At 34.6% G+C, this 12,515-nt stretch overlaps 1 protein-coding gene across 1 annotated transcript in view; it reads right to left on the reverse strand.

The window, feature by feature from the left end:
* Positions 1-12,515, reverse strand: part of HECTD2 (HECT domain E3 ubiquitin protein ligase 2) — a 95,467-nt gene that overhangs the window by 51,451 nt on the left and 31,501 nt on the right. Inside the window, 4 exon segments of the mRNA XM_017896331.1 lie at positions 3,895-3,984; positions 4,716-4,768; positions 4,771-4,811; positions 5,514-5,652. Of these exon segments, the coding sequence (XP_017751820.1) occupies positions 3,895-3,984; positions 4,716-4,768; positions 4,771-4,811; positions 5,514-5,652 (323 nt within the window).

Here is a 12,515-nt window from a genome sequence, read left to right on the forward strand (position 1 = left end):
ACTATTATGAACAACTCTGTGCTCACAAATATGATAACCTAGATATGTTCCTGAAAAACACAATCTACCAAAATTAATATAAGGAGAAACAGATAATCTGAATAAGCCTGTGTCTATTAAAGGAACCGAATCAATAACTGTTAACTTTCTAAAACAGAAAGCACCAGGCCCAGATGGCTTTAACGGTACATTCTACTAAATATTTAAGAAATAAATGATACCAATTCTTTACAATTTCTTCCAGAAAATAGAAGCAGAGAGAATACTGTCTAAGTCCGTGAGGCCAGCATTAACCTAATACTCAAAAGAGAAAGATATTACAAGAAAGGAAAAGTATAGACCAATACCTGCTATGAACGTAGATGCAAAAAATCCTCAACAAAATATTAGCAAATTGAACCAAAAATATACAAAAATAATTATACAACACAACCAAGTGTGATTTATTTCAGGTTATGCAAGTCTGGTTCAACACTCAAAAATCAACTAATGTAATTAATCACATCAACAAGCTAAAAAAGAAAAATCATGTGATCATAGCAATAGATGCAAAAGAAGCAGTTGATGAAATCCAACACCCATTCATGATAAAAAATTATCAGTGAACAAGAAATAGAGGAGAACTTCCTCAACTTGATAAAGAACACCTAAAAAAAAACCCCTACAGCTAACATCGTAATTAATGGTGAGAAACTAGATGATGCAGGTTCATTTTGTACTTTCCCTGCCTTGGTCTTAAAATTAGCCATTTCTCTAGGGAGCTGTGGTTCTTTTAGTATGAAATGGTATTTAAAAACCAAGATAAGTATAGTGAAGTGCTCAGTATAGTGAAGGGATGTTACTGCTGTAGGCCCTTTCAGTGCACAGGGCTAGAACATACACATTCGCATGTACTACATGTATCTACATCTATTAAAAACCATGAGATCATCACAATGCCTCCAATTCTAATTCAATTCCCAGAATGGTTTTTAGCCTCCCTCATCCCATATTTATATCTCCCTTATCTAAAATGAGAAATCTGACTCCCAGCAACATTGATATATTTACTCATTCGTTTAGTTCAACAATACATAGAATGTAATTTCAGAATTATTTGTCTATACCCCTGAGGGGGGGGAAAACCCAAACTACTAAAAGTTAAAGATTTGTTTACAGTCTTTGTGTGTGTGTTTTTTAAGTATTTAGATCTAGGATTACATAGTTAAAGTACTAAGTATAAAAGTTCTTTAGTGAGTTTTGGAAAATATGGTTATAGTATTCATTCAAAATACAGTTAGGTTTATTTTCTGTTTGTATTCCATTTTATGGTTTTTTCCCTCATATCTGTATATTTAATTTTTTAACATATATAACACATTAATACTCCAAGTCAAAAGAACTCAGAGAGGACTGGTCCATGCTGGGGTAGGCTGAGTGGCTGTTAGGTGGCTTGTGTCATGGGGCCTCAGGCCAACCATGGCCAAGCCCTTGATGCACAGGCAGCATGGTATGTGCTCCAACCGTAGCTGTGTCAGCATGTTATGATGGCATTCAGTAGCAACCTGGCTACCAGAATCCCCAATAGTAAAGAGAAATACTCAAGGCTCTGCAGCACAGATGATGGCTACATTGACCTTCAGTCTAAGGAAAGCCCTCCCAGCCAGTCTCGGTGACTGACACCTATAATTCCAACACTTTGGGAGGCCAAGGCAGGAGGACTGTTTGAGGCCAAGAGTCTGAGACCAGCCTGGGCAACATAGTGAGATAAGGGATAATTATCTTATACCTTATACTTATCTCTACCTTCATGTTCCAGTGGAAGACCTTGGTAAAATCAAGTATCAGTGTGGGTCCATCTGCAATATTTTTTACTTGCTTTCTTACTGACAGCAACCAGGAATTTTTTAAGCCACAGAGCAAGTGTCCAAAACGTAAACACTTTCTCTGTTTACCAATCCTTGGCCAGCTCTGATTTGGTTCACCAATAGGTTGTTCAGCATATAACTGGGTCATTCTGGCCTTGTAGATTAAGATGTTTTGTATATCATCCCTTTAAGAATTGGACTTTTGGCTGTTTCCTAATAAAAAATGTAGGGAAGTGGTTATTATTAAAATTTACACCCTATTTCTAGCACCTTGTATTATGATGTCGTTCTGCTGAAGATCGTAAGACTCAGCCTGGATCCCTCGAGGACTAGACTGCCTTAGGTTGATTCTGTTTCCTAGTTTGCAAAAAAACAAATTAAAGTCAAAAGAAATTAAAATGTCAAAAAAAAAAAAAATCAAGTTCAGAGGAGTGTACCTAGGAATGGAATTGTTGGGTTACAGAATATGCATATGCTTCATGTTAGTAGATCATGCCAAGTATTTTTCCAAAGTGGTTGTACCAATTTATACTTACATCATCAAGGGATGAAAGTTCCAACTGTTCCACAATATTGCCAATACTTGGTAAGGTTTTTGAAACAATTTTATTAATTTTGATGGATGTGTAAGGTTATTTTCATTTCTCCAATGACAAAGGACGTTTATATTTAATAGAGAAGTACTCAGATTGGGAATAAGACAAAGAGGTCTGCTATTACTTCTTTTATTCACAATTGTGAAAGAGGTCCCAGTCAATGCAAATACATACATACATCCATATAAGATACAGGATTAGAAGGAGATAAAACTTTCCTTTTTCACAAATGACAAGATTGTATACACAGAAAATCCAAGTTAATTTATTGATGTACTATTAGAATTAATGGATGAATATAGCAAAGTACAGTTGACTTTCGAATACAGGTTTGAATTGTGCAAGCCTGCTTATCTACATATTTTCTTTCACCTCTGCCACCTGAGACAGCAAGACCGACCCCTTCTCTTCCTTAGCCTACTGAATAAGGATAGACCTTTACGATAGTCCACTTGCACTTAATAGAAAGTAAATATATTTTATCTTCCTTATTTTTTTCTTAATAACATTGCCTTTTCCTTAGTTTACTTTATTGTAAGAATATAGTATATAATACATATAACATAAAATATATGTTAATTGACTATGTTATCAGTAAGACTTCTGGTCAACAACAGGCTATTAGTAGTTAAGCTTCTGGGGAGTCAAAAGTTATGCACAGATTTTTTTGTTTACTGCATTGGGGGTTAGCGCCCCTAACCCTTGCACTGTTCAAGGGTCAGCTGTATTTAGATAAAGATAAATATATGAAAGTATTTCCACATATTAAGTCACAATTGGAAAATAAAATCATAATAGCATCAAAAAACATGAAGTACCTAGAAATACATGTAATGAGAAATGTGTAACACCTCTACCCAGACAACTACAAAACATTACCAAGAGAAATTAAAGAAGACCTAGGTACCTAAAAGGATACAGTATGCTTATGGATTGAAAATATGTCAATTTTTCACAAACTGATCTATAGCAGTATGGTTCTCAAAATGTGGTCCCTGGGTCAGGAGCATCAACATATCCTGGGAACTTGTTACAAATGAAAATTCTTGGGCTTCACCCAAGACCTACTGAATCTGAAATTCTGTATTTTAACAAGACCTTCTTGTGATTCTGATATAGGCTAATGTTTAAGAACCACTGATCTACAGATTCAGTGCAATTCCAATATAATTAAGTAACTCACCTCCTTTTGCTGGGTAAGTAAAGCATGATGCTAGCAAGTCTTTCTAAAAAAGGACTGGATGTAAAACTATTTGCTGCTTAATTCATAATTTAAAAATGAAAGAATAAAATAATTTAACTTTCTGAGAATTCCAGCTACATTTAATGTAATATTGTATCAGAGTTTCTAAGGTAATTATGTTATAAGGTGATTTTTACAATATTTGTGTGGCTGCTTTTGAGAATACAGAAGAGACAGAATAATATTACTTGCATGTCATAATACTTACAGTATTAAGTAAGGTATCATACACAGCATTCACAAATTTAGCATTAATCCCAGAGTCTTCAATGGTGTTAAATGAGGCAGTGGCATCTTTCTGCAAATTCAATTTAAGAATTAAGTATATTCAACATTTTGAAGACTATTCTTAGTAAAATTTGAATCATACTATTTCTTCATAATTTCGACTATTTTTTAGTCTGATAATAAAAAAGAACTGTTAGGGCAAAATTTCTGAAAATAAAAAGAAATGTACAAAGATTATTTTAATACCTTTTTTTAAAACTGAAGGTATGGAGTTAAACATGAATATCAGAGCGAGTAAAAACAATATTTAAGGGCTGGGCTTATATCTGTAATCCCAGTGTTTTCGGAGGCTGACATGGGAGGGGTCACCTGAGGTCAGGAGTTCAAGACCAGCCTGGCCAACATGGTGAAACCCCGTTTCTACTAAAAATACAAAAATTAGCCGGGTGTGGCAGCAGGCACCTGTAATCCCAGCTACTCAGGAGGCTAAGGCACAAGAATTGCGTGAACCCAGGAGGCGGAGGTTGCAGTGAGCTGAGATTGCACCACTGCACTCCAGCCTGGGCAACAGAGTGAGACCCCATCTCAAAACAAAACAAAACAACCCCCTCTCAAAAAAAAAATCCATATACTTACATAGTATGTGTAGTATTACATAATTGTATGTACTGTATAATTTCTGAAATCAATACATACATACGCATGTTTAAATCAATATGGGGTATAAATGAGGTAAATTTATCATTTCTGGAAAATTTAAAACTAAAAGTAAAATGAAAAATGTGTTTTATGTATAATTACCTTAAATGCAGCATTTAATTCTGGGAAAGAATCAAATGTTGTTAGATAAAATCATGTACTGCTTTCCAATCTCCTGATGACTTAACTTTTCTACATCTTCCCTAAAATGAAAACATACATTAACCATATATATATATATAGAAATATTCAGATAAACTAGCACTACTTTTTAATAAATGCCACCAAATATGCAATACGAAATACTGAAACCAAATAAAGAAATATGTCCCAGTTAATATAGTTTATGGATTTATAATTCTTAATTGGATTAAGATATTAATCCAGCTTTAACTTTCCCATTTACTTACTTTTAAAAAAGATCATTCTTAACATGTCTCTTTCAACTATCACTCTTTCCTTCCCTTCATAGCTAAACTTCTGGAGACTTTGTTTACATTCTGTCTTTATCATTCCCATTTAGTCCTTCAAATATGCATCTGGATTTTTTGAATGGTGACATAACTTTTATAGTATGTGTCACATCATAAATGAACTCTTATTTTTAAAAATGGTAAGTCTATTATTTAATTACCACCTTTATCTTTTTGTTTTGACTCATAGACTCTTACTTAGCATTTCCTTTATTTTGCTACAGCCTATCTAACTCTTACCTGTTATTCATACATTTGTTTTCTTTCACCTTCAACTTGAGACATAAAGTCTTTTGAGGTCCTCTTGGCTAACACCTTATAATGATTCAAAAGTTAAATTAATTTCTCAAATAAATATATTAAATTATGTAAAGTGCTGACATGCAGATGATTATACATTTACATATAATAGTGAGCTGAAACTTACTGAAAGTCTTTCATAGTTTTGGGCTGGATAGGAAGAATAGGTTCTGGAAGGACTGGGGCCTTCATTTCGGATGATGATGCATCCATAGATACACGCTGTTTTTGTCTAACATCAAGGCAAATTGGTGGCTGGTCTCTCACTGTGAAGTATAAAAAGACATTCAAAATAATGAATCATTAAACTTTTCCAAATTATAAAATACAAGATTAATTCAACATCAACAGAAAATAAATGAATTATTTTGTATTACATTCACTTTGAGATTAAAGAAAAATCAACCATAGTGAAGGACCTTTACTGGAGGGCTTATTCCCCCACTCCCCCACTTCACTCACAACACATATTAGGCTGTATCTTACATTGATGTGTATACTTAATATAGAGCTTCTTCCCTTTTTCCCTTCTCCCTCAAAATTGTCTGTTAATGTAATTTGGCATTTCTTTCCTCTCCCCTCTTCCCAAAAGTCATCTTTCAGGGAATATTTCAATGTATGATTATTGTAGCTATATAATAAAAATCAGGTAGACTGATTCTTTCAACTTTATACTTCTTTTAAAAAACAGTTTTACCCATTCCAGTTCTTCTGCCATTTCAGGTAAATTTGAAAATGATCTTATCTATATCAACAAAAAACTTACCGGAATTTTGACAGGAAATGCATGAAATTCCTTTTTGTATCAATTTGGGGAGAACTTGTGTATCAATTTGGGGAAAACTGGCATCTTTACTACAATAAGCGTTCTAATACATGAACACAGTATGCCTTTACACTTACTTAGATCTTAATTTCTTTCACCAGCATGGTATAATTCTAAGCATACATATTTGGTAATGTTTGCTAGACTTAAACCTTTTATTCTTTTTTAAGTAATTACCAATGATATGTATTTTCACATTAGTGTCCATGCGTTCATTGTTAGCATAAAGAAATATAACTGACTTTTGTATGTTTATCTTGTATTCTTTAACCTTACTGAACTCACTTATTAATTCTAGGAAGGTTTATTTTTGAGATTTCATGGTTTTTTTTTTTTTGTTTTTTGTTTTGCATAGACAATCATGCCATCTGCAAATAGGGACAGTCTTATTCCTTATTTTCTAATCTGTATGTCTTTTTTCTTCTTTTTGTCTTCTTGTATCGGCTAAAATTTGCAGCACCGAGAAGAATAAGAGTTAGAACAAACATCCTTGCATTATTCTCACTCTTAAGTGCGTACTCTTAAAAGGGAAAGCACTAAATATTTAGCCATGAAGAAAAAGGGTAAGCTTTACCAATAAAAGGGTACTCCCTCTGATTCTTAGCATGTTGAATAAGAGTGCTAAGAGCAGACATCCTTGCCTTGTTCCCAAACTTAAGGTAAAAGCACTCAGTCTTTCACAATTACATAAAACATTAATTGCAGGTTTTTTCTAGATGCTGTTTATCAAGTAAAGGAAAAAGTCCCTTTTCTATTTTTCTGGGAGTTTTAATTTTTTTCATTATGAATAGGTGTTGGATTTTGTCAAGTTATTTTACTGCATGGAATCATTCTTAAGCATGTTAGTATGGTGGATTACATTAATTGATATTTTTAAAACTGAACCATCTAGCATCCCTGGAGTGACCTTTTGGTAATGGTGTATAACTCTTTTTATATATTGCTGAATTTTATTTGCTAATACTTTGTTAAGGACTTCTGCCACCTATATTCATGAGGGATATTGGTCTATAGTCTATAAATTTTTTTTTTTTTAACTATCGTTATCTGGTTTTATCAATGTAATACCAGCTGTGTAAAATGAAAAAGAAATGTTCCCTTTTCATCTATTTTCTGGTAGAGATTGTACAGAAATGGTGTTAATTCTTCAAACATTTGCCAGAATTCTCCTGGGTGACCACCCAGACGTGAATATTCTTTTTTAAAGTTTTAAAACTAGAAATCAATTTCCTTAGTGGTTATAGAACTATGCAAATTATTTCAAACTGGATGAGTTGCAATAGCTTTTGTTTTTTGAGGAACTGGTCCATTTCATCTGTAATTTATGTGCGTACAGTTGTTTGTAGTATTCCCTTATTATCTTTTCTGATGTTGACAGGGTCTGTTGTAATATCTCCTATTTCATTTATGATACTGATAATCTACCTTTTTATGTCCGTCTTTCTAGAGGTTTATTAATTTTACTGATCTTATCAAAGAGCCATCTCTTTGTTTCATTTTCTCAATGTTTGTTTTCAGTTTCACTGATTTTATCTTTATATTTCCTCCTTCCTGCTTACTTTGGGCTGATATTCTCTTCTTTTCCTAGGTCCATGAGCTAAAGGCTTAGATATTTGTTTTGAAAATTTCCCCCTTTTCTAATGTATGCATGACTGCTATAAATTTCCCTCTCAGCACTGCTATAGCAGTATCCCACAGCGTTTGATATGTTGTATCATATTTTTATTTTCATTCCATCCCATCCATTTTTTAACCTCCCTTAAGACTTCATCTTTGACCAATGAATTATTTGGAAGTTGTTTAATTTCCAAGTATTTTGGAGACGCTCCTGTTATTTTCTGTTACTGATTTCTAATTTGACTAGTCAGAAAACATACTTTACATTATCTCAATTCTTTAAAATTTCAGTTGTTTCATGGCCCAGAATATGATCCATTTTGCTATATGTCCCATTGGCACTTGAAATGCCATGTGTATTCTGTTGTTGGATAGAGCGTGCTATAAATGTGCTGTTGGTTGATGGTGGCACTGAGTTACTCTATATACTTATTGATTTTCTAGCTAGTTCCATCAAATATACACTTACAGTTGGAGTCTTCAATACCTAACTGTGGATTCTTTTGTTTCTGCATTCAGGTCTACCAGTTTCCCCCCACAGTTTTTACAGCTCTGCTGTTTGGTGTGTACACACTTGTGATCGCTACATATTTTGAGTGATTATCCCTTTTATCATTATATAATGTTCCCCTCTGTCTCCATGAATTTTCTTTGTTCTAAGTCCACTTTATATTAATGCAGTCATTTCTGTTTTCTTCGATTGATGTTTGCATAAATGTCTTCCTCTATCCATTTACTTAAAACTTGCTTATACTGTTATATTTGAAGCGAAGTTCTTATAAATAGAATACAGTTGGGTCATGTTTTTTGTTCACTCTGACAATATCTTTTATTTAGACTATTTACATTTAATGTAATTTTTAATAAGCTAGAGCCTAAGTCTGTGATTTTATTTTCTATTTGTTCTCTCTGCTTATTTGTTATTTTTCCTGCAGGTTCCTTTCTGCAGGTTAAACATTTTCTAGAATTCTCTTTTGATTTATATATAGTGTTTCTGAGAGGTTTCTCTAGATATTACATTACATATAATAATTTGTCACATGCTACTCACATCGTCATTTTACCAGTTGGAATGAAGTCAGAAATCCTACCTCCTTTACCTTCCCCTGTTTATAATTTTCTTTTTGTGTATGCGACAGGGTCTTGCTCTTTCACTCAGGATGGGTGTGGTGGTGTGACCATGGCTAACTGCAGCCTCAAACACCTGGGCTAAAGTGATTTTCCTATGTCAGCCTCCTGAGTAGCTAGGACTACAGGCATGCACCAAAAGCCTGACTAATTTTTAAAATTTTTATGGAGACAAAGTCTCGCTATGTTCCTCAAGCTGGTCTCAAACTCTTGGCCTCAAGCCATCCTCCTGTCTTGGCCTCCCAAAACACTGGGGTTACAGGTGTGAGTCACTGAACTCAGCCATAATTTTCTTTTTTCCTTTATATACATTTAGAACCACCCCTGTGTTACAATTTTTGTTTCAACTACCAAATATAATTTAGAAAACATAAGAGGAGAAGTCTATTGTATTTATCCATACTTTTGTTTATCACCTTCTTTCCTCTTTCCTCACATCTCAAGTTTCCTTCTTTTGTCTCCTTTCTGTTTAGAGAACTCCTTTATTCTTTTAGAGTAAATGTAGTGGCAACAAATTCTTAGTTTTTCTTCATCGGAAAATGTCTTGATTTCCCTTCCCTCCATTCCTGAAAAATATTTTCATCAGGTATAGCATTCTACAGTGACAGTCCTTTTAGCATTTGAAAAATTTAGTGGCATATCCTTCTGGCGGCCTCCATGGTTATTGATGATAAATCTGTTATTTCAATGCCTTTTTTTTTTTTTGAGGGACTGCAAGAGGGGCTTGGTGAGGGCCTTCTTTCTAACAGGGACTCTTCAGAATCCTAAGGGGGTGCAGGGCATCACATGGTGAGGGGGCTGAGTATGTTAGCTCGAATATCTAATCCTCTTCTTATAAAGCCACCAGTCCAATTCCCATGATAACCCATGAATCCATTAACCCATGAATGGATTCATCTATTCATAAGAGCAGAGCCCTCATGACCCAATTACCACTTAAAGGTCCCGCCTCTCAATACAGCTACATTGGGGATATTTCAACATGAATTGTGATGGAAACAAATACTCAAACTACAGCATCTTCCTTAACGTGTCATTTTTTCCTGGCTGCTTTCAAGATCTTTTTGTCGGTATTCAGTTTTGACAGGTTTAATTATGATGCTTCTTGCTGTGGATTTCTTTGGATTTCTTCTGAATGAGGTTTATTTAGCTTCTTGAATCTGCAGGTTTATGTCTTTCACCAAATGTAGAAAATTCTCAGTCATGACTTGGTTACTTTTTCAGCCCTACTGTCTTTTCCTCTTCTTCTGGGACTCTGATAATAGGATTGTAACACCTTTTGTTATAGTATCTGAGGTCCCTGAGACTCTGTTGATTTTTCAGTCTATTTTCTATTGTTAAGACTAGATAATTTCTATTGTCCTGTCTTCCAGTTCATTGATTCCTATCCCCTCCATTCTGTTGTTGAGCCCATCTACAAAGCTTTTTACTGTGATTGTTGTAATTTCTCAAGTATTAAGACTTCTAAAACAACAGAATGATTGATATCTTATAAATTTTAAGGTCTACAATAATGAAATATACACATATAATTTAATTCTATTGTAACATAATTGGGATATATTTTCTACTATGCAAACACAGGGATATCAATAGTCACAAAAGTAACATAGCTAATAAGGTCTTCCTTCCTTCTTTACCTACCCTCCTATTCAAGCATCTATCCTTGGCTCTACCATCAACTTCAATAAGCAAAGATAAATTTCATTAGTGTGGGGGTTTATATTAAACTTCCATATTAGAAGATAGCATAAACATGCTCATTTTTTTATACAACAGCAATGGTTTCCAAACTTACTGTAAATCAGAATAACCTGGAAAGCTTGCTAAACATGGACTACTGGGCCCTCCCCAAACTTTGTGATTCAGTCGGTCTGGAGTGGGGCACAAGAACTTGTATATTTTTTATTATTATACTTTAAGTTCTGGAATACATGTGCAGAATGTGCAGGTTTGTTACATAGGTATACATGTGCCATGGTGGTTTCTTGTACCCATCAACCCATCATCTACATTACATATTTCTCCTAATGCTATCCCTCCCCTAGCCCCAACCCACTGACAGGCCCCAGTGTGTGATGTTCCCCTCCCTGTGTACATGTGTTCTCATTGTTCAACTCCCACTTAATGAGTGAGAACACGTGGTATTCGGTTTTCCGTTCCTGTGATAGTTTGCTGAGAATAATGCTTTCCAGCTTCATCCATGTCCCTGCAAAGGACATGAACTCATCCTTCTTCAGGGCTGCACAGTATTACATGGTGCATATGTGCCATACTTTCTTTATCCAGTCTATCACTGATGGGCATTTGGGTTGGTTCCCAGTCACTATTGCGAACAGTGCTGTAATAAACATATGTGTGCATGTGTCTTTATAGAATTATTTATCATCCTTTGGGTGGTAAAGGGATAAAACCCAGTAATGGGATTGCTAGGCTAAATGCTATTTCTGGTTCTAGATCCTTGAGGAATCGCCACACCATCTTCCACAATGGTTGAACTAATTTACACTCCCACCAACAGTGTAAAAGCATTCCTATGTCTCCACATCCTCTCCAGCATCTATTTCCTGACTTTTTACTGATTGCCATTCTAACTGGCATGAGATGGTATCTCATTGTGGTTTTGATTTGCATTTCTCTAATGACCAGTGATAATGAGCTTTTTTTCATATGTTTGTTGGCTGCATAAATGTCTTCTTTTGGAAAATGTCTGTTCATATCCTTTGCCCACTTTTTGATGGGGTTGTTTTTTTCTTGTAAATCTGTTTAACTTCCTTGTAGATTCTGGATATTAGCCCTTTGTCAGATGGATAGATTGTAAACATTTTCTGTCATTCTGTAGATTGCCTCTTCACTCCGATGACAGTTTCTTTTACTGTTTAGAAGCTCTTTAGTTTAATTAGATGCCATTTGTCAATTTTGGCTTTTGTTGCCATTGCTTTTGGTGTTTTAGTCATGAAGTCTTTGCCCACGCCTATGTCCTGAATGGTATTGTCTAGGTTTTCTTCTAGTGTTTTTATGGTATTAGGTTTTATGTTTAAGTTTTTAATCCATCTTAATTTTTGTATGAGGTGTAAGGAAGGGGTCCAGTTTCAGTTTTCTGCATATGGCTAGCCAGTTTCCCCAACACCATTTATTAAACAGGGAATCCTTTCCCCATTGCTTGTTTTTGTCAGGTTTGTCAAAGATCAGATTATTATAGATGTGTGGCATTATTTCTGAAGTCTCTATTCTGTTCCATTGGTTTATATATCTGTTTTGGTACTAGTACCAGGCTGTTCTAGNTGTAGATTCTGGATATTAGCCCTTTGTCAGATGGATAGATTGTAAACATTTTCTGTCATTCTGTAGATTGCCTCTTCACTCCGATGACAGTTTCTTTTACTGTTTAGAAGCTCTTTAGTTTAATTAGATGCCATTTGTCAATTTTGGCTTTTGTTGCCATTGCTTTTGGTGTTTTAGTCATGAAGTCTTTGCCCACGCCTATGTCCTGAATGGTATTGTCTAGGTTTTCTTCTAGTGTTTTATGGTATTAGGTTTTATGTTTAAGTTTTAATC

Source organism: Rhinopithecus bieti, unplaced genomic scaffold (genome assembly GCF_001698545.2).
Source record: "Rhinopithecus bieti isolate Rb0 unplaced genomic scaffold, ASM169854v2 scaffold_26871, whole genome shotgun sequence".
Taxonomy (NCBI): Eukaryota; Metazoa; Chordata; class Mammalia; order Primates; family Cercopithecidae; genus Rhinopithecus; species Rhinopithecus bieti.